Source organism: Pangasianodon hypophthalmus, chromosome 2 (assembly GCF_027358585.1).
Source record: "Pangasianodon hypophthalmus isolate fPanHyp1 chromosome 2, fPanHyp1.pri, whole genome shotgun sequence".
NCBI classification, from domain to species: domain Eukaryota; kingdom Metazoa; phylum Chordata; class Actinopteri; order Siluriformes; family Pangasiidae; genus Pangasianodon; species Pangasianodon hypophthalmus.
In genome coordinates, this window is record NC_069711.1 from 5,934,606 (window position 1) to 5,957,892 (window position 23,287).

The window sequence follows — 23,287 nt, forward strand, 5'->3', positions numbered from 1 at the left end:
GGTACAAAAAAGCCAAAAAGTCTGGGGTGACAAGGCAAACTCACTGACCACTTTAATAGGAACAACTGTACACATGCCCATTCATGTAACTATCTAGTCACCAATCCTGGCAGCACAGTGCATACAATCATACAGATGGTCAAGAACTTCAGCTTTTGTTCACATCAAACATCAGAATGGGGGAAATGTGATCACAGTGACTTTGACTGTGACATGTTTGTGGTGCCAGACAGACTGGACTATTTCAAAAAATTGCTCATCTGGGATTTTCACATATGACATGCCTTGTTGATGAGAGAGATCAGGGGAGAATGGTCAGACTGGTTTGAGCTGACAGAAAGGCTATGATAACCACTCTTTACAGTCATAGTGAGCAGAAAACCATCTCTGAAATTACATTTTCCCCATTCTGATGTTTGACTGACTGATTGGATAATTAATTGCATGAATGAGCAGGGGTACAGGTGTTCGTATTAAAGTGGCAAGTGAGTGTAAGTGAATTGTTTTCTTTCTTTTTTTTAACCAGAGATACCAACCATAGTTCTGGAGCCCATTTGAGGTCATCTGCAATCACCAGACATAGTCTAACACTTGCATCTGAGCATATAAATAGTCAAGGTATAACAAATGATGTGTACCAATGATGTATATAGAATAGCCAAGAACAGTAAGGAATAGATAAGGTAACCAAGCCAAAACTTTCTCACTCCAAATTCTCTCACTCTCTTTCATTTATTCATAGCATTAGTATCTTTTGATTGATTACTTTTAACTTTATTATCTCCAGCTGGAATGTCCAAACATTTGGGGAAAATATGCTGACTAATAGGTAAAGTATGTTCACCTTCACAGCCATTATAATAAATAAGAGTGATTTGATTTAATTTGAGTGTTACAGTTTTCACTCGCATGGTCTCAGAATGGTCTCTTATGAATTTTGCATCAGATTGAGTTGCTTATTCACCACATGAAGTCCATGATAAGTAGCTGAAACACTGAGTCAGGTATATTAACTCATGGAAATCATTAAGCCCAGAATTATGAATATTTTGACTGTATGAATGTCGTGACAGTTGAAGTACATGATGCATATTAAAATGTGGGGCAGCAGTCAAGGCTCTGAGCTAGAAGCTTGTGAGTTTATTTAAAATCTTGTGCAAACATGCACAAAGTAGCATACTTACAGTTATTTTGATAATTTTTCCTATAGGTATAACTTAATGCTGCCAATTCTTGGAAGTTATCAAACAGTCTGTCATTACGTTTTTGCTAAACATAAAAGAGGCACTGCGGGATATATAGTCTGCAAGTGATGCAGACTTTTATTTCTTTGTCACTTTGTTTTAAAAAGAACACAGCAATGCAGTACCTACAACATGGTGATGTAAAAGGACCAGAAGCATGTGTTGAATGTGTATGTTCTGAGTTGTGAAGTTGGGCTCTGTAACCTGTACATTTAAAGAACATGTAATGGCTTTGTTTTATAATTGTTTGGTTGAAATAATTTTTTATGTCAATTTTTAAAAATTGGAGTGGATAATTAAATTTTGTGGTTGTTGTTTATGTCAAGACTGGACTTGTATTATAATACTGAAGATGTTTCAGTGCTTAGAAACTTAAGAAGCCTGTTGGAATAGTGGATTATAGCAAGATTATAGCATAAGTCCAGCCAGCCTGATTTACTACTGTATAAAACCTTGTAAACAAATTAGTAAAAAGTGAAAACTCATTAGATCAATCAGGGAAGCCTTTCATTTCTATTCATTTTGAAAAAGCCCTAAGGATACATCACAGTATCCCAATAAATCCCAAGACTTACAGGCCTGGTGCTAAAGCCTTGGCACAAACCAAAGAAGTGAGGACAGTTCCATACAAATAACTCCTCTGCAACCAAATTCATTTGAGCAGATAATGGAAATCTGAATTTTTGTAAATCTGTATGTTTGTTTTTGTCTGTATTTGCATATTTAGCATACTATTTACTTTTTATACTATATACTTTTTATTCTCACATGCTTCATCTGTGGTCTTTAAAAACACTAGAGCAGTGGTGGCTCAGTGGCTAACCAGAAGGTTTGGGGGATCCACAAAGATCACACTTTTTCTTCATTCTGATGTTTGATGTGAACATTAACTGAAGCTTTTGACCTGGTGTCTGTATATATATTCACGTGTGTATATACTGCCAATGTGTGTGTGTATATATTCACGATATATCAGAATTTCAGCTTCCATTTCCTTATATTTACATTTATCGATATTTACATCTAGATGTGCTGAACAACTTTGTTCAATACATCTAGAACATTGAACCCACCCATTTTTAAGTGATCCAAAAAAAAAAAAAAAACCTGGAACATGTGACTGACAGGTGTGTCCTGTTAGATTGATCGTTTAAAACAATTAATAGCAATGAAGGGCTACTCTTGGTTTGAGCCCTGGATTTCACCTGTGAAGAATATATCTGTTGTTAAAAAAGGATAAGCCAAAATGAAGAACAGAGAGCTGTCTATGGGAGAAAAACAAGCCATTTTGAAGCTGAGAAAAGAGGGGAAATCATTCAGAACCATTGCACACACATTGGGCATAGCCAGTACAACACTTTGAAATGTCCTGAAAAAGAAAGAAACCACTAGTATACTAACAATCAGACGCCAAACAGGTCGGCCAAGGAAATCAACAGCAGTTGATGACAGAAACATTGGGTTTTTCTTCACAGCTCTCACAAATACAACAGTCAGTGACCTCACCAACAACCTCCACAGGGCAGGGGTGAAGGTATCACAATCCACCTTTCGAAGAAGACTTCGAGAGCAGAAATATAGAAGCCATACCACAAGATGCAAACCACTCATCAGCAGTAAGTATAAGAAAACCAGATTGGAATTCTTAAAGAAATACAGAGATGAGCCATGAAGGTTATAGAACCAAGATTAACCTCAACCAAAGTGATGGAAAGTCCAAAGTGTGGAGAAAGAAAGGATATGCTATGATCCAAAACATATGAGCTCATTGGTCAAGCACGGTGGATGTAGTGTCATGGCTTCGGCTTGCATGACTACATCTGGAACAGGCTCACTAATCTTTATTTGTGATGTAACTCATGAAGGTAGCAGCAGAATGAATTCAGACATCTACAGAAACATTCTGTCTGCCAGTTTATAGAGAAATGCATCCAGTGTAATTGGGAGGAACTTCATCATGCAGCAAGACCCAAAACACACTGCCAACACAACAAAGAACTTCATCTGGGGGAAAAAATTAAAGGTTTTAGACTGGCTAAGTCAATCACCAGACCTTAACCCAACTGAGTAAGCATTTCACTCCTTGAAGAGGAGACTGAAGGGAGAACTCCCCCCACCCACCCAAAAATTGGGTGGTCTTCCACCAAAGGTGCCATGTTCTAAGTTAACACAACTGTAAATATCGGGAAATGAAATCTGAAGTTCTGATCTATCGTTCCATATTCATCTTTTGATCTCAAACCCAAATGTCTTCAGTCTCTAGCAAAAATAATAGAATTGGACATGTTGTTCCAATACTTTCAGAGGGGACTGTAGATAATATACTAGATAATATTCTAATAAAATGTCAAAAGGCACACATTTACAGGCTACCACACATTAACAAAAACCCTAGGTTGGAATATACCCTGGATGGGATACCAGACAATTACAGGGTACCATGCACACACTCATTAATACCTAGAGGAAATTTGGAGTAGCCAGGACACCTACCGGCATATTTTTTGGGAGCTCAGAAGAAACCTACCTGAACATGAGGCGAACACGCAAAATTTACTTGATTCATTCCCAGTTATACATATTTTATTCTGAAAGCAATTACTGTCAGTAAATTGACAGGTTGGAGTGTCAACACACTTTTCAGTCGCTTGCAGTCATAATTGCTAATGTCAAACATCCAGCTAACATTTTGAATCGATATTCATAAAAGATTTTTAATTGCAAATGCTATTAGTTAACAACAGCCAATCCAACACCTCCTGGTCTTTTTTCAATCTTCAACTGACAAGTTTCTGTGATCCTGTAGCTGACGCTCTTGATCTATATGTACGTGATTTTGTGCATTGCATGGATGTGCAGGGTTACAGGCATTCTTATTAAAATGGCCAGTGAGTGTAAAGTTTACCATTTTTTCCCCCCAACATGTGCTACTTTATGGGTTTTTTTTTGTTTGTTTTTAAGTGTGGACCATTACAGATAAAGCAATGTGTTTGTAGCCGACCTTCAAAAATAACACTGCTGTATTCTCCATGTATCTAACTATAAAATCCAACGTGGTTTCAGTGTTTAAGAAACCTGCAAAATAAATACATTTGCAGACTCTAACATAGTCAGTCCTCTTGAAGTAAACTAACAGCACTACTTAGTTGTGAATTACAATATGTGTAAGATTTGATTTTATTAGATTTTAACCTTCTAACAAGCATGTTTAAAATTGTTTAAAAATGTTATACAAGGCTGGAGTGGTCACACAAGTGCAGTGTGTATAAAATGTCTACACACCCCTGTTAAAATGGCAGGTGTTTGTGAACTAAAATAATGAAACTAAGATAAACCATGTCAGATCTTTTCTTAGCTTCAATGTGAAATTGCAAAGTATACAAATAAAGTGAAAAACAATAAATTTTTTTTAGGGTAAAAAGGAAAAATAAAAAACTTACAATAACCTGGTTGCATAAGTGTGCACACCCCTAAACGAATACTTTCTTGAACCACTTTTTGATTTTATTACACCACTCAGTCTTTTTGAGTAAGAGTCTATAAGGACATCTTGACTTGGCAATATTCTCTCACTCTTTCTTGCAAAATCATTCTAGATTCGACAAATTGTGAGGGCATCTCCTGTGCACAGCCCACTTCAGGTCACCCCACAGACTTGTAGTTGGATTCAGGTCTGGGCTCTGGATCATTCAAAAACATTAATCTTCTTTTGGTTAAGCCATTCCTTTGTTGATTTGAACATATTCTTTGGGTCATTGTCATGCTGACAGGTGAAATTCCTTTTCATCTTCAGCTTACTAGCAGACAACTAGGTTTTGCACTAAAATCGTCTAGTATTTGTAGCTAATTATGATTCCCTCAACCTTGAAAAAGCCCCAGTTCTGCCTGAAGAAAAGCAGCCCTTAAGAATGATGCTGCCACCACCATGCTGCGCCATGGGTATGGTGTTCATCTGGTGTTGTGCTTTTTTTTTTGCACTAAACATACCTTTTGGAATTGGTCTCCATCAGAACATAACACATTTTGCCACATGGTTTGGGGAGATTTAGTTGAGCTTGTATGTTTTTTGTGAGAAAGGGCTTCCATCTAGCCACCCTACCCCATAGCCCAGACATGTGAAGAATATGAGCGATTGTTGTCACATGCAGAGAGTAATCAGTACTTGTCAGATATTCCTGCAGCTCCTTTAATGGTAAGTATTTGTCTTGTCCTTTTATGCATTTTGGAGGAATGTCCTGTTCTTGGTAATGTCATTGTAGTGCTCTGTTTTCTCCCATTGTTGATGACGGCCTTCACGGTGTTCCACAGTCATCTAATGTTTTGGAAATTCTTTTATACTCCTCTCCTGACTGATTCCTTTCAACAAGTGAGATACCATGCTCTATGAGGACCATGGCTTCAGCAGTAGGACGAAACCAAGATGTGAAGAAAATCCTACAGAAACAGCTTTCTTTGGGGTTAATCAGAATAATTTCATTGATGACAGCTGTATGATAATTACTTTAGAACATGAGAATGAATATGATTGGATTATTCCTAACACTGCCACATCCCTAATTATGAAAGCGTGTGCACACTTACGCAACCAGGGTAACTTACTGTTACTTTTTTATTTTTACCTAAAATGTTTCTGATTGCTTTTCACTTAATTTTTATATGTTGTAATTTCATATTTAGGGTAGAAAAAGTTCTGACATGGATTTATCATGGTTTCATTTTTTTACATCATAAAACCTGCCATTTTTAACAGGGACCATAAACGACTGCATAATAAGACAGTAAGACAGGAAAACAGTCCTTTATTTTTTCAATAGAAGCAATAGTGAAGCACACGATTAATTCTGAGCCCAGAACATCTAATACCTTTACAATATACACTAACTGGTCACTTTAACAGGAACACCTTCATACCTGCTCATTCATTCAGTTATCCATTCAGCCAATCATGTGGCAGCAGCACAATGCATAAAATCAATAGAGATACAGGTAAAGCGCTTCAGTTAATGTTCAAATCAAACATCAGAACGAAGAAAAAGTGTGATCTCTGCAACTTTAATCATGGCATCACTCCGCACACAGGATGTTTTTTGTTTTTCGCACCATTCTGTGTAAACTCCAGAGACTGTTGGGTGTGAAAGGAGATCAGCAGTTTCTGAAATACGCAAACCAGCCCATCTGACACCAACAACCATGCCACAGTTAAAGTCACAGAGATCACACTTTTCCCCCATTCTGATGTTTGTTATGAACATTAACTGAAGCTTTTGACCTGTATTTGCATGATTTTATGCATTGCGCTGCTGGCTGATCACATACCTACATAAATGAACAGGTGTACAGGTAGTCCTATTAAAGTGGAAGGTGAGTGTATATATCTTGAGCAGGAATTATTGCTGTAAGAACTTACTATTTAACATCTTAACAACCTACTATTATGGTGTGGGACACAGAAAACTGGGATGTTTGGATTCAGATAACACCAGATCAAAACAGACATTTCCAGCAGACACTGCAATTCCTTAATGCAGCCTATGTTACTTTTATAGTTCCAATGAGGAATGGTAGATATATATATATATATGAGAGAGAGAGAGAGAGAGCTTCTAAAGCTAACTAATGAATTACATAGTGCACTATCAATATAATAAATGGTCACCAGAGGCACCAATGATCTCTTCTTTCCAAGCTTTATTTTTCTTAGTAATATCTCTACACATATTTAATGAGAGGTCATAAGACCTCTTAATGAGAGTCTGTCGTCCATTTATACATGTCAAACTGTAAACATGAACTAATTTTAGGTAGAAACTTAAGTTGTGATTGGTGAGCTGAATAAATATCACTCAAAGGGCTTCATCAGTTTTACTGAATTTCGAAATTTTGTAAAAATGAAGGCATTAACCCACTTTCGAATTGAGTAGCGATCAATCCAGCAAAACCTAAATGTAGCAAGACATGAAGTTGTTGTCCTTTGTTCACTGCAAAGCAGAGAGATGAGAAATGTAGTACATTAAGGGAACAGGCAGTCTTCCAGGAGAACCAGGATGTGAATTATAATCTTCTACATGAACATGTCATCATAGCCTGGCCTGGGGAGGTGATCAGGGTCTGGCCTGGAGTAAATAAATGTTAATTACATTTTATACAATTAAAGTAATAAAAATAAATAAATAAATAAAATAAACCAACTACAAAATAATTAAATTTTAGTTTGATTAAATGATTGATACTTTAGAGAAAAGTTACTGTAAGTCCATTAACAGTCATTCTTGATTTTGCTATTTGTGTGGTGACTTGGAAAAAGCCTTCATATGGTGAAATTTTGAAACATTTTCTAATATACATAGTTCTGGCAACTACAGGTATTTCTGAACTGAAATATGTTTCACTTTTGCATGGATCTTAATCAGATATAGCTTATAGTTTTAAAATCTAATGTTTAATGTTTAATAATAATATCCTAGTATTTGTAATGTAGTATTCTAGTAATGTGACATTCAAAGAGCACATATGAATGTGACGATCAGGTGTCCACAAACTTTTGGCCATATAGTGTATGTTCATATTTCAGTGCACATATTTCAGTTAAGGAAAACCTGTACTTTTCAGAAATGTATAAAATAGAAAATGCCCAGATTTGACCATTGTGAATGGTTTTTCCAGGCTGCCACACATATACATTATAGGCTTTCAATTTATAAAATGTAATTTCAGTCAGATTTAGTCTTTAAGAACCCACAGACATCCTGTATATACTATTTAGCTGTTTGGCAACAATTAATAATAATCAAGTAATAATTTGCAAGATTTACCCAGCTCTGTGTCTGCCAACTGGTCCAAAAGGGTCAAAGCGGGCACCAGGGGGCACAGCACCTGGAGGGAGGACTCCAGGTATGCCACTTGAAGGGTCAAAGCCAGAACGTGGGAAGCCTGCTCGTAATGGATCCACAATCATGCCTTCTGCTGTCCCACTGTAAACAGTGCTTAAGTACAGTTATTTTTACTTATTTGTATTTTTGTATCTCATGACCTAGAAACAGTATTCAGCTCAGAAACTCTTCTAAGCAAGCCACAGGACACACAGAAGCATTGAAGCCTAGAGAACAGGACTGTGAAAAAAGAGAAAAAAGACAAACTACCCACCTGAAGGGATCAAGATCAGCTCTCCCTGCAGCAAATGGATTCAGTGGGTCTGTCCTGAAAAGGCAGAGGAAATGGGGTGTTTATTATAAAGAGGATTATACACTCATAGTCCACTTTATTATTAACACCTGTACACCTGCACATTCACGCCGTTATCTAATCAGCCAATCATGTGGCAGCAGCACAATGCAAAATCATGCAGATACAGTTCAAGAACTTCAGTTAATTTTCACATCAAACATCAGAATGAAGAAAAAGTGTGATCTCTGGCATAGATGTTGGTACCAGATGGGCTGGTTTGAGTATTATATAAACTGCTGATCTCCTTGGAATTTCACACACAACAGTCTCTAGAGTTTACATAGAATGGTGTGAAAAACTAAAAACATTGAGTGTGTGACAGTTCTATGGGTAGAAATGCCGTGTTGATTAGAGAGGAAAATGGCCAGATTGGTTCAAACTGCCAGGAAGGATATAGTAACTCAAATAATCACTCTTTAGAACCGTGGTGAGCAGAAAAGCATCTTGGCATGCACAAAACATCGAAACTTGAGGTGGATGGGCTACAACAACAGAAGACCACATTGGTTTCCACTCCTGTCAGCCAAGAACAGGAATCTGAGGCTATCATAGGCACAGGCTCATCGAAACTGGACAAAACGGACAATTGTGGGACACTATAGTTATAAATAAGTGGTTGGCAGCCTGCATTGAGGTAGTGCTTTCATAAATAAGAAAAAAAAATGCCTATAAAAAAACTCTTTTTATTGAATAAATTAAGAAAACAAGTGAAATGGATTTCTTTTCAGTAATTTTTTTCACTTTAGAAGTGAAAAACGAATAGGAACTATTTACAAATAAAACAGATCAGTCACTGGCATTTGGTCAGTCCTCCAGTGTCAGTGTCCTTTTAGCTGTGCCATTTTTCCAAGCCGTTCCTGTCCACAATGAGGCACAGTCACAGGCCTTGGATTTCCATGGTGTCCACATTTTTTTTTTATCCACCTTTCGGCAGCGTTCACAGGCCCTGCGTCCTTGTGTGGCCTTGGTAATGGCCACGGGCAGGTGCTACACTGTCTGTCTGACATTTCTGCTGGGATATGCCCAGTAAGCTCTGTCCCACACAGCTGTACATTGAGCTCCTCCATAAACACTCTGTGTGTCAGGGGGTTCTGACTTCTTGTTTGGGTGATCTTCTGGTGCAGAAGCTAGACATTTGTGGTGGCAATGTCCAGAAAATGAAAAAAAGTACCAACCAAATGTCTTATGTTGCATAACTTGATACTGCAACAGTTTGTCAGACAAGTCAACTCCACCCATATATCTGTTATATGCTATGAGTGGAGACAAGGTAATGAGGATCCCAGACAAGTTTATAGGTGACTGCATGACTCCATCCATGCAAGTGTTATAAGTCAGATTGGTCAGCGGTATCAAAACCTTGAATGTTTGAGATTAGCTGAACTTCTAGATTTTGACAAATTCCCATCATTCAGAATAGACTTTCCTTTTGTTGCAGTCAGAGGTCTGACAGATAACTATGGCCATTTCTTTGACCTGGCAAAACTGAAGTCAGAGTTGCATGTGTTTTACAGTGACAAGGACATCCAAGGTGGCAGCATTAAGCTTTGGGATTCATTACAGTCAATGAAAGCCAGTGGGCTGAACAATGCAATGCCTGAATTGTACAGACTTATGTCTCTCATTTCCACAATAGGAGTTACATCTGCTGGGGTTGAGAGGAGTTTTGCCTGAAAAGACTGAAAAGTTACACAAGGAACACAATGGGACAAGAATGACTGAGGAACTTGGCAATCCTTGCAATTGAGAGGAAGATTCTAAAATCTCTTAGAAAGAATCTTCATTGGTATGAGAAGGCCATAAACATCTTTGCTGCACAGACTTCCAGAAGAATGGACTTCTCTTTTAAGTAAATTTGTCACTCTGCCCCTCTCTCATAGTCCTGATGACAGCCACTCTGCCTTGTGACCTTACAGGATCCAAAGAAAAGGTATTCATAGCTCAGTTAAGTTTTTTCCCCCAGTGCTTTTTCAACTACTATTAAACTGCCAAAGCTTGATCTTCTGAGTTTTATAATATGTTTGCAAAGAAATCTGTGATTTCTCTGTGATTAAATCTATGATTACAGATAATCAAATATCACCTTAATTTTTATATATCCTAAAATATTGAAAACATATTTGTCAAATTGCCAAACATGGTTAAATATATTGCTGTCCAATTAAAATGAAAAGACAATATTATTTGTTTGTTTTAATACAATATATACCATAAAGATATTTATTTAGTGATGACATAGGAATGATAAACACATATGTGCCCAAGTACAAGCAAATTTTCAATTAACCTCACACCAGTTCATAAGTAGCGGCAGTCACTTGCTTTATCATTGCTGCACTGACCTCTGAGCAGTAAGTTAATCCAAGTTTACTGTACTCTTTCTAACACGTTGTCTGCAGTAATATTTGGTCTGTATAATATTGCTGTACTGTCATATTACTGTATTATTATTTGTACAATTAGTAGCCAAATAGTGTAGTAGTGTAAAATAACATGACGCAGTGGGTTGGTTTTCCTCCTGTCCACCCCAATTTTTTGAGTCACTAGCCGCCACTGTTCTGAACCCATCCCTCATCATAACTGTTGCTGGAAATGGGAAAGAGTAGATATGCTTCTCCCTCCAACAATCCTGGATATGTTTTAGAGGAACCATTGATTTGTAGATAGTGTGACATCGGACCATATGTACTTTCTGCCCTTGCCTTTGAAGCCTTTGAAAAGTACAACTGAAGGGGGGAAAAAAAAAGTGTGTGTGTGTATATATATACACACACACACACACACACAGTATGTCAGACCTGTATGTCAGATTATTTTTATTAAACACATGTTCTCCTGCATACAATCATAAATATCAAGTAACCAGGACTACACTGATTCATATCACAGAGAGTTTGTTGTTATTTGTAATATACTCGAGGCTGTTCCAAAGAATATTATATACACATATTACTCACCAGTTTGGGGGGTACGAAGCAGGGGGACCTCTGGTAGGTATGGACAGGGGATCATGGTCTGGCTGGGGCTGTGTGTCTGTGAATCTCTCTCTCCTTTCTTTCCTCGCACTTCCCTCTTCTTTCACTGCAGGTAGTAGTGATGTCTTCAGCCTCTTAACCAAATCTTCTGTGTTCTTGTACACACTAAGGAAGTGGCAAGGTTTTAGAGAGAATAACTGTACTATAACATGCTTAATATTTGCTTATGACTGTTGTAATTTGCTGATGGCATCTGCATCACTTTACAAGCCAAGTGATTATTAACTTTTTTCTTCTACTTTGGTTTAAAACTACTCATTTGCATGTATAATAAAAGCAAAACAATACACTAACTTTTCTCACATGAAACTTGGTGTGCTTGACTCAATCTCTCTAATGAACATTACGAAACCACTCATGTTACCACTCATGTCTGGGCATACACAGCTGCCGTGAGGTGTGTATAAGAAAGATTTAGTGTTTTAGGATAAATCTTACAACTGTATTGCATTAAAGTAGATCTGTGTCAAGCTATAAATCCATTGCTAAGTGGTGAAAAGAACATGAGGGTTAACAGCTTTAATGTTACCAACCTTTCAAATGACTGTAGGTTTGCTTCATTTACATAATCACTAACATTAACAGTCAGGTCTGTGACTTTGTCTGTGGCTGAATCCTGTCACAAAAAAACATAAAATAATGTCAGGAGAATGATCCCTGCTTGTACTATTGCAATACCAAGAATCACACAGCCTTCATACAATTAACTGCATTTACCATTAAGTTGAAAATCAAGCTGGAATCAACTGTGATGGCTTTGAGGAGCAGGTTGGACTTGTCATCATTTGATCTGTATCTCAGTGTGTACAGCTCCTTGTTTGTGTTCCAGGATGCAGGAAGCAACTCTGATTTCTTCTCTCCATTTTGAGGCTGTAGGATTGACAGAGACCTGTACAGTTCTATTACGTATGCACAAACCGATAAATCTTCCTGTTTCCTGAAATTATCAGGCTGCTGATTAATCAGGTGGTCGGAGAGTGCCATATTGTTACATAACCCATACAATGAGATTAAGATTCAGTCATATTCAGTCAAATCAACTGGAAAATGAGCTTTGATCAAAAGAGGTCCCATGTCTGATCCCAAATTTAGATTTCTCATGTTTTGGTTTCTTTAATAAATGTGTTTATAATACTATGTAATAAAGATATTATTTAGAACATGCTATCCAAAAAACATGTTGGATAATGTACTTTCTGCAATTTATTTCATTTATAAATGAAACCTGACTATCAAATTGATATAATCTAGATATAAATAATATATAAGCTGACCTAGTTATAAATGTGCACTGAATATCCCGGCTTTCAAACAGGGGTGCGCGTGACACTTCACTACATCTGAAACTACAGGTTTTCTATAACAACCTCCAGTCACTTCAACAAGCATCTCTGCCAAAGATGTTACAGATTATAATAAGATTGATATGGACATTAGTTGCTCATTTTTTGATGAAAACTGTATGTATGTACCCCAGATTTAAGCAATAATCATTTGATATATTCAATGCAGTTGTTTGATTTGGGGGAAATTATACTTGTCAGGGTAACTACGTGAATCTGCTCCAAACCTGGGACCATAAAGAAGTGAAAAGCACATTGTCAAGCCCAGCTACAGCCCAGATTCAACAAGCCTTACTCATACCCAGTTTTATACTAATTCTCCCTAAGCAGTATTTGAGTTGCATCATATTTATATCCAAAGGAAATCATGATATATAGTGAATAAAACGTTTGAATAGTTGTGCTGCGTCACTGTGTTGCACAGTTACATTAGCTGGATAGCTAACGTCTGCTGTCACAATATCGATTTATAAATAAATAATAGACGATTAAACGATTTAGCCATCTAAGCAATGTTTTAGTTTAAACTTCATCAGTATTATTACAGCGATAAAAGACGACAAAAACATTAAACAATAAAACAAGGCTACCAGCTATTACTGTGAGGAATGTTTGCGCCAGTGCTATTTAAACAGTTTATTCCCTCACCTCATCTCCGGTTCCTAAACATTTATATCCACTCTTCACTATTTCCCAGTGGATAAAACACACAACCGCATCTTGAGGAGAGGTTATAGAACTCGACACACAAGTATATAACAGCTCGAGTCCCGCCATGGCTTTGCACACTTCAGGGAAAACGAAAACAAAACTGTTTTTTTTTTTTTTTTTTTGGCTACCGGTCCAACAGTAGTCCGTTAGAAAAGTGTGCCCGGAAGGGAGACTAGTAACAAACCATTCGTTCCGCCCTGTTCGCACCTGTTCGCACTTCGTTAAAATGACTAAAATACGTTAAAAACATTTGCTGTATTAAAACACTAGCAGTAGATGGCCTCTAGGGTGTCATGTTTTCGGGTAGTCCGTTCGTTCGTGCGTCCGTCCGACTAAGACTCTCGTTCGAGTGAGTGGTTGAATGTTTGTAGGATTTATAGAGAATTATCACTAACCAGCAGATGATCTGATTAGATTTTGGAACTGATTCAAACAAATGTCTGAAATAGTTTTTCTTCGATAGGTTCCTCCCTGTCTGAAGTATATTTTTAGGGTATGTCAGGCAGACAAGTGGAGGCGTCCCCGAGGACGCTGCTGGTGTTTTCCTGCTTCTATGGATGTACATTTGTTTTATTTTATTTTAACAACATAATAATAGAAAAGTGATGATTTGATATTTATCTGTTATTGAAAAGGCTAGGACTTGTTTTTTTTTAATTTTTTTTTACATTTTTAAATAAATCCATCCATTCTCTATACTGCTTATCATACACAGGTACACAAAGTGGGGGACACCCTGGATGGGGTGCCAGTCACACACACACACACTCATTCACACACTACAGACAATTTGGAAATGCCAATCAGCCAATGCATGTCTTTGGACTGAGGGAGGAAACCAGAGTACCCAGAGGAGACCCCCGAAGCACGGGGAGAACATGTAAACTCCGTGCACGCAGGGCGGAGGCAGGATTCGAACCCCCAGCCCTGGAGGTGCGAGGCAACCGTGCTAGCCACTAAGCCACCATGCTCCCTTTTTTAGGTAGATCATATTTATGAATTATATATATAGAACAGACTTATATGGTTATTTATTTAGAATTTTTAAAATATAAATTTACATATTTATAGAATGTAAACATATTTTATATCATATTTATAAAATATACAATAAATCTATCTAATAATCATTATGTTCAGTCCAAAATCTCTGAGAATGGTTGGGATATTATTAGCATTATTAGGCTAATTTGCACTGAACTGATTAGGCCTAGTTATAGCTTAACATAAGAGTTAGTCTGATGATAACCTGGTCCTGCTGTTACTACTTATTATTTTATGGATAATTTTTTTCTATGAGTTAATGATGTTTAGGAACACTCTCATCATTCAATCGGGTTCATTCAAGAACAGCACATAACATAAAAAATTAGTAAACAACAACCTATCCACCTCAGAGGAAGTCTGAGGTAAAATGAATTGAAGATTTAGCATCCCTTTAGCTGCTTGGACATAGTTATCACCTGCCTCATGCTTTTTCAGATCAGACAGTCCATCATGGGCAACCTTAAAAGCTCTACAGTAAACTGTACAGTTTTGTCTTGTAATCATTACCAGGGACAGGACTGACCCCTTATCCTGTCTCACATTCACACCTGTATCTCAACAGCCAGCATTGGAAGACTGTGAGTCTCCATTACTAGGGCAACAATGGTGTTGATGTGCAATCTCACACAGAGCGTGCTTGTCATTCTCTGCCCCATAACATAGATTTAGAGCTTCTCTGCTATTTCTCATGAAACTGGTTTGATTCCCTAGTTTGAGCCTGCCACCTTACTGTTTGCATATAAGCTTTTTTTTTTTTTCAGGGGTGGCACTGTGGGTAGCATTGCCACCTGACCACTTCAGGCTCCTTGGTTCGATCTTGAGCTCAGTTAATGTCTGTGTGGAGTTTTGCGTCTTTTCCCTGTATCTGTGTGGGTTTCCTCTCTGTTCGCTGGTTTCCTTGCAAATCCCCAAAAACATGTCAGTAGGTTGATTACCTACACTAAATTACCCCTAGGTGTGAATATACGTGTGCATAGCACCCTGCAATGGACTGGTAAAAACAGTCGGTCTGCCTTAAGATATCCTTGCAAGCTAAGTGTGAAATCCTCAAACAGTGAATGCCTTGCTTTGATCAAGTTATTGGACAGCTGTGTACCATAGCATAACACACATAAGCCTAATCTATTCAGGTCATAATCTGATTCAGATGAAGTCAGAATGGAATCTTTAAATGCAGTGCAAATGTAGTTTCCAGAACTATATACAGTAGAAAATATCAACATTAATTAGGGTGCTAGGGTATTCTCACAACAGTGAACAGCTACAATTAGGTTTCAAGTTAAAAAAGTTTTAGTAAACATAGCAAAGTAAATTATGTCATTGCTGCTCTCTCTCCCACATTTCCCATGAGAATAATTTCAGCTGGGGAAACAAGACAGTGAGCTTGACCTTCTTTCCCAAGGAGCAGAGCCAATGCCACAAAAGTATTATGTAAAAATAAGTAAATGTGCATTAACAAGTCTTATAGAAAGGAGAACATTATTGGATTCCAAAAAAAAAAGATTGAATTGAATCATTTTTTAAACCATGAATACACTGGTTTAAGTACTTAATCATGTGATTCAGCTGTTAATAAGCTCCAATGTCCTTTTTAAGGTCTTTTTACAAGAAGGCATGTTTGTTTAAAAAAATCAAAGAAAATTAATCAGTTAGGAAGATCAGTGCATGTGATTGTATGGTTATTTTTTAAACAATAGATATAACAAACAGTTTTTGCTAGTTCATTCTAATATTGTTTTAAGTATTTTTGTATATCTGAAGCAAAATCTGTGCAAATGAGGCTTTACCTAATAAATTATTTTTACCAGAGGCCAAAAAAAAAGGAATTTCCACCTGTTCTGAGGTGCCCGTATTCAGCATTGAATTTATTTGTGATGTCACACTCCACAGTAGTGGTTAATGTCTCTTATGAAACTAGACACTCAGGGGTTTAAGAATTTGCAGTTTTTCATAAGTGTTTCTTTTTTAACTAGGCTACTAGGTTTAAATATTATAATTTTATTGTGGCACTTTGGTGTTTTACTATGAAAAAAGCTTTAGTTGTGCTATTATTCTATCTCTGTACCAATGTTATTGTGGAGAGGTGTGAATTGTTTGCCCAGCAGGGGGCTCACACCCCTCCATTTTCCCATTGACCCTGCTCACCAGCAGCTAAACACAGAGTCATGGTAATCTACAAACAGAAACCCAACAGTGTCCTGACTAATCTTATGACAGACTTGAGGTGATAAAATAATTAATGTGTTTATACTGATTGAAAATGTCCAATAAGCCAATTTCTGATTGGCAGTGTATTGTGATAAAGGGTTAAACATGCATGCTTTGCATATTTAAAAATCTAGTCTTTGAATGATGTTACAATTAAAATGTTATTTCAATTTGATGACAGTCTCCAAAGAATTGGAGAAAGGTGTGTTGGAATATACTTTTTAGGCACAGTGGGTAGCATTGTCACCTCACAGTTCCAGGGTCTCTGGTTTGATCCTGAGCTTGGTTTACTGTCTGTGTGGAGATTCTGTGAATGTTCTCAGATAATGTTTTCCAGGACAGTCTCCAGATCCTCTGTGACCTTGATAAGCTTTATTTGTGTAATTTAATAGACACTTTTCCCTGTACCACTGGGTACAATTATTTGTAAATGTGGTATTATCTGAAAAGCCAGATGACAGACACTAACCTAATAAAGTTGAGGAATGTATAAAGGGCATTAGACACTGGATGCTGAGTACCTTTCTCCTACTTAATTACAATAGGACAGATGTATTTCTCCTAGGGCCACAAGCAGCTAGAAATAAGCTTTCTGGTTATGCAGTAACTCTGGATGGCCTTTCAGTTATATCATGTGCAGCAGTGAAAGATCTTGGTGTCATTATTGATTCCATCATTTGAAGCTCATGTAGATGATATTAGTAGAATAGCCTTTTTCCACCTCAGAAACATTTCTAAAGTAAGAAATATAATGTTGTTACAGAATGCAGAAAAAATAGTTCACACTTTTATTACGTCTTGGTTGGACTATTGTAATGCCTTCCTGGATGTTCCAATAGGTGCATAAATAAGCCCCAGTTAGTCCAGAATATAGCAGCCTTATATAATACAGAATACATAGTCCTTATTAGAACCAGAATGTTTGATCATATTACCCCTAACTTATCCACACTGCACTGGCATAATTTTGCAATGATTATGAAATACTGTTAATAAACTATAAAGCACTGACTGGTCTTGTCCCAAAGCACCAGAACAAACTTTTGGTCTATTATGATTAGCCAAACCTGCTTCGATCAAAAGGTGCAGGTTCCTTATCAGTCCATAGAATAATAAAGACTACAGCATGCAGCAAAGCCTCTTCCTACAAAGGACCCCTGCTCCACCCCACCCAGGTGCAGATATAGGGTTGCACAAAATTATGGCAAACTGGGATGTTTTGATGCTGTATCCCCAGTGCCAGATCCTGACACCAGATCTGGATGCCACTTCTGCTTGGAGCTTTCTGCACTTGTGAATCATCTGCTGCTGCTGTGGATTTTCCCACATGGATAAACCAAAGATTAGCACTTTGCAAAAACACTTTATAAAAAAATGCCTTGCTTTAGTGGATAATCTCACCTGGATACTGTAAATTTGTACCTACAAAGAGCTACAGCTGTAATCACAAAGACTGTGCTTATCCAAAGATTCAAAGTATATACATATTTTATAACATCCCTTCAATACACAGCTTTCCTGTGTAGTCTTAAAGCAATCACCCATGGTCCATAGATATTTGGACACTGACAAAGTTATTGTATTTTTAGCTATACAGTATATACAGTAGGAGTTGAAATAAAAAAAGCTCAAAGCGCAGTCTTTCAGCTTTAATTTGAAGGTATTCACATCCAAATCAGGTGACTGGTGTAGGAATTACAGCACTTTGTTATATTTGAATCCCCCCTTTTAAAGGACCGTAATTAATTGGACAAACTAACATAAATATAAATTAAATTGTCGTTTTAATATGTGGTTGCAGATCCTTTGCAGTCAATGACTGCCTGAAGTTTGGAACCTATAGACATCACCAGATGCTGAGTTTCTTCTCTGGTGCACTTTGAATGCTCTTTGAGTTCATATTCATTATTTAATTTCAACTACTACACACGTTATTCCATATGTCCTGAAGACTTTCCTGTTCTGGGAAACTTCGAAAAGCACTGTGACCGTTACAAAACGCTAACAAATCTCCTTCTATAAATGTTAAATAAATGTCTCCTAACAAAAAATAAATAAATAAATACTGCATCACTGTTTATATGTTACATGTTTACTTTGTTAAACATGGTTACATGGTAACAGCTCATACGCAAGGACTGCGGACACTCCACATAATCTATGATTGTTCAATTTTGGTGAGTCTTGATAGCCTCAGATTTCTGGTCTTGGCTGACAGGAGTTGAACCTGATGTGGTCTTCTGCTGTTGTAGACCACCCACCTCAAGGTTTGATGTGTTCTGAGATGCTTTTCTGCTCACCATGGTTGTAAAGAGTGCATATGTGAGCTACTGTAGATTTCCTGTCAGCTCAAACCAATCTGGATATTCTCCTCTGATCTTTCTCATCAACAAGGTTTTTCAGCCTGCAGACCCTCTGCACACATGATGTTTTTTGTTTTACCAGTTTACCATTCTGTGTAAACTCCAGAGACTGTTGTGTGTGAAAGGAGATCAGCAGTTTCTGAAATACTCAAACCAGCCCTTCTGGCACCAACAACCATGCCATGGTTAAAGTCACAGAGATCACACTTTTTCTTCATTCTGATGATTGATGTGAACATTAACTGAAGCTCTTGACCTGTTTCTGCATGATTTTATGCATTGTGCTGCCGCCACATCATTAGCTGATTGGATAACTGCATAAATAAGCATGTGTACAAGTTTTCCTAATAAAGTGGATGGTGGGTGTATATAATTATGTATATTACAATAAATTGTAATCACTGGCAAATTGCTCAAAAACTCAAAACGACTGAAAAATAAAATGTTAATATCTGTTTATTTCTTTATTTGTTCATCTATCTATGTAGGCTATATAATAACAGGAATAATAATAATAATAATAATAATAATAATAATAATAATTATTATTATTATTATTATTATTATTATTATGGCAGTTACAGCTGCATTTGTTAGCTTGGCTGATGTATGCATGTCATTCGTTCCGTTCACCACACTTTGAACAAGAACAGAAAGAGGGTGGAACAGTGCATTTGAAAAGTGTGTAGCCTTATATGTTGTGTTGTTCAGAGCATAATCCGCTGTACATTTATGTGTAAAAATGACTGATGGCTATTTTTTATAATTATTGTAGCATTGAATTATACTTCACACTTATATAAAAAATTTTTTTTTTTTCAAATTACATTCGTATCCTCATTCGTGACCACTCTCTCAAAACTAGCCTGCACTGACTGAAATGTCTTTCTTGAAAATTAATTCACCATACCTTCTCTTTGTTGATTGGACATGGCGAGTTTAAGAAATCATAACACTAAAATTTGTCTTTTGAAAACTTGGAGTTTTTAAATTAATGTATTGAGCGAATGAAACAATGACTTACTTATAATATCTAAAAAGACCATGAACGAATCAGTGAACGATTCTGATGGAATTTTTTTGTGAATGGAATCAAAAGATTTGAGTCACTGGGAATAGAAATTACCACCACTACACTAAACGGAGCTGAATGTTAGAATGTGCCAGAAGAAAAGCGTATCCAGATCCGAGTTGTCTGCTGTCTGGGTATCTGACTCCGTCCCGAAGTCACACCAAAGGATTGAAATGACTGCAGGTTTTATGCAGATTTGCCATACAGGTGTCTAGATTCATGAACCAAATCTGCACTGGAGCTGGTCCAAATCTGCTAAACAGAGGTGACTGTTATGTGGATCTGCCGGAGGAAACACGCATCCGGATCGGAGTCATCTGCTATCTGGGTCTACTTTGTACTCGGACTGCAGGGTGATCAGCCTGAGAGAGAACAAACAAATCCTGGTGGATCCTTTCTGATGGTTCAGTGGATGACGTATAGCTGGTGTTACATCTTTCTGGCTCCTGTAAAGGTACTTTAATAAAAGGGCACAGTACCTACAAAATTAATTAATACTGACCTCTGCATTAATTCACTTTGTAGAATCAATAACAAATAATATATTAAGCATTAAATATGTACTACTTGATTGGAAATAGACTGTTGCAAAACCTTAAGTTAAAGTGAATTGTTCTATTTGCTGTGATTTACTGATAGGAGGGATTTCCATTCCCATTATTGTGAAAAAAAAAAAAAAAACTTACAGAAAGGAAAATAAAGTTGGAGTAGGATGACCATCTTGTATTGTAATGTGACAAGTTATACATGACCTATACTGTCTAGTCACAATACTCCTAGCATGAAGGCCTGCTGTCTAAACAGAACAACTTAAACTAATATAACCTTAAACATATCTTCAATAAATTAATCAATAAATAAAATTGTTAAATAATTGTTAAACAATTTCACTAAGTAATTTCATTGGATCATATTGCCTGGTTGATTGAAATATATATTGTTGCATTTAATGATGTATATATTGTTATTTTGTTGCTTTTTGCTCTATACCACAATGCTCTGCCAAGTGTTTGGTAAATTCTTTGTTTATATTTTCCTTCCCAGGAACCTTCTGCTGATGGTTACAGTGGCACCACAGGACAGCTGAGCAGCCTGGCATCACATGGCACCAGCTTTAGTACCCGGGACGCTGACAGTGACAACTACCTGTGCAAGTGTGAGCTGACTGGAGGTGAGGGCTAGCTCATAATGTTTCTGTAATATACTAATTCTACAGCTGAATGTGTCAAAATATCAAAATATACCTGTTATACCCATTCTAAACCACTTACTGCATAAACACATTTCAGAATTTCTGACCTTGTCACTCTTCACTCTCTATATCACAATGCACTACCAGATTTGTAGTAATGTCTTACCTTGTATTAACCAGTATTAGTGCATTGGGTCAGGTTTTCCCTATGCATTATCCACATCCCCCAACTAAGTGACTGCTCATGTGGATGAGTAGTTTCCCCCTACCAAGTACTGTTTATTGCACTGCAAAAAAATGACATCTAATCAAGTGGAAATATCTTGAATATGGTCAAATGTATCTATTATTTTTTGTTATAAGTTTACAATAAACCAAATATAAACCTATTTCTTATCATTTACTCATTTCAAAATTTATTTTTCTTATTCTACTGGCAGATAATTTGGCTTTTTTCTAGAACTAAATGCTTAAAATGAACAAAATTATCTGCCTACTATTTGACTGTATTCAAGACATTTTCACTTGCTATAATGTAATTTTTTTGCAGAGTGCTGAGTCAGTTATTTATGTCTACATGCCCCACTGTGTATCCGACTACCCTGTGGCTAAGTACCGCTAGCATGGTTGAGTAGTTCCCCTCACAATACCATGCACTGTTTTTACCATGCAATTGCTGATTTACCTGATTCCACGCAACCAAAGTTTTGGACTGCTGACCAGCAGGCCTATGGAGAGCACTGCTAGTGTGGTTGAGTGTTTTTTTGCTATACCATGTGCTGTTCACTGCTGAGCCTGCTATATTAGCTGGATTCCACTAACAGAGGCCAGGAGTCTGGTTTCTTTCTGTTCATCAATTATTTTCCACATCTCCCACAGTCCAACCAAACAGTAGGCCTGTGATAGCATGGTTGAGTGGTTTTCCCTCACTGTTCTTAGTTAGTCTGCTAAGTTTTTTTGTATTTACGCTAATACGGAGCATTGGGGCTGGAGATGGTTTAATTTCTATGTAACAGACCAATCATTCTTTCATGATACACCATGTGGTTAACCGAACAATTCTACAAGACTTAGACTCATGCAGCCAGTGTCTGAATCCCCTGGAAAACTGAAGACAGGCACCAGCTATGTGCTCACAGCTTAAAGGCATTGGCAATTTTAAGGATGAAAGTTCCAGCTCAGACGTGATTGCACACTGATGCTGATGCCAACATGGTGCACTTGGCAGGCAGAATTAGACCCTGATTTGGAGCTGAAGCTGACCCAAACCCTGCAGCCTAAAAAACTCCAAGATCCAAGGACAACAAGAAGTGCAGAAAGCAATCTGAGGTACATTAGGTAAAAAAAAAAATGACCTGGTGGCAGACATGGCTCAGCTGAAATGAGGCTGCTACACTATAATGCCAAATGTAGGTGGACACCTGACCATCACACCCATGTGTGGGCATTCCCCAAACCTTTGCCACAAAAATGGAAGCACATAATTGAATGTTACAGTAGACGATAGAATGTCTTTGTATGCTGTAGCATTGCAATTTCCATTCACTGGAACTATATTGCCCAAACCTGCATGACAGTGCCTCTTTGCACAAAGTGAGGTCCATAAAGACATTTGCCAAAGTTGATGTAGAAGAATTCGAGTGGCCTGCACAGGGAACTGACCTCAACCCCACTGAATGCCTTTGGGATGAATTGGAATGCCAACTGCATGCCAGGCCTCCTTGCCTGACATCAGTGCCTAACCTTACTAATGTTCTTATGGCTGGATGTGTAAAAATACCCATAGCCATGTTCCAAAATCTAGTGGAAAGCCTTCCCTGAAGAGTGGACATTTTTATAACAGCAAAG

The 23,287-nt window shown here is 37.4% G+C and overlaps 1 protein-coding gene across 1 annotated transcript; it reads right to left on the reverse strand.

Moving 5' to 3' along the window:
• Positions 1 to 6,026: 6,026 nt before the first annotated feature.
• psmf1 (proteasome inhibitor subunit 1) lies at positions 6,027 to 13,702 on the reverse strand. The gene is made up of 7 exons (XM_026937756.3): positions 13,495 to 13,702; positions 12,221 to 12,373; positions 12,037 to 12,119; positions 11,426 to 11,608; positions 8,388 to 8,441; positions 8,057 to 8,215; positions 6,027 to 7,357 (listed from the first exon to the last, which is right to left on the reverse strand). Exons 1-7 carry the CDS (start codon positions 13,621 to 13,623, stop codon positions 7,306 to 7,308), a joined length of 813 nt encoding a protein of 270 aa, XP_026793557.3. The 5' UTR covers positions 13,624 to 13,702; the 3' UTR covers positions 6,027 to 7,305.
• Between the last annotated feature and the right edge of the window lie 9,585 nt (positions 13,703 to 23,287).

Bases quoted from the DNA above. Each gene is read 5' to 3' on its own strand.
- psmf1 (XM_026937756.3), bottom strand. From the start codon at position 13,623: ATGGCGGGACTCGAGCTGTTATATACTTGTGTGTCGAGTTCTATAACC. The intron at 12,374-13,494 runs GTGAGGGAATAA...TCAATCCTACAG, and splicing joins GTTTAGGAACCGGAGATGAG to CCTCAAAATGGAGAGAAGAA. The intron at 12,120-12,220 runs GTAAATGCAGTT...TTTTTGTGACAG, and splicing joins GCTTGATTTTCAACTTAATG to GATTCAGCCACAGACAAAGT.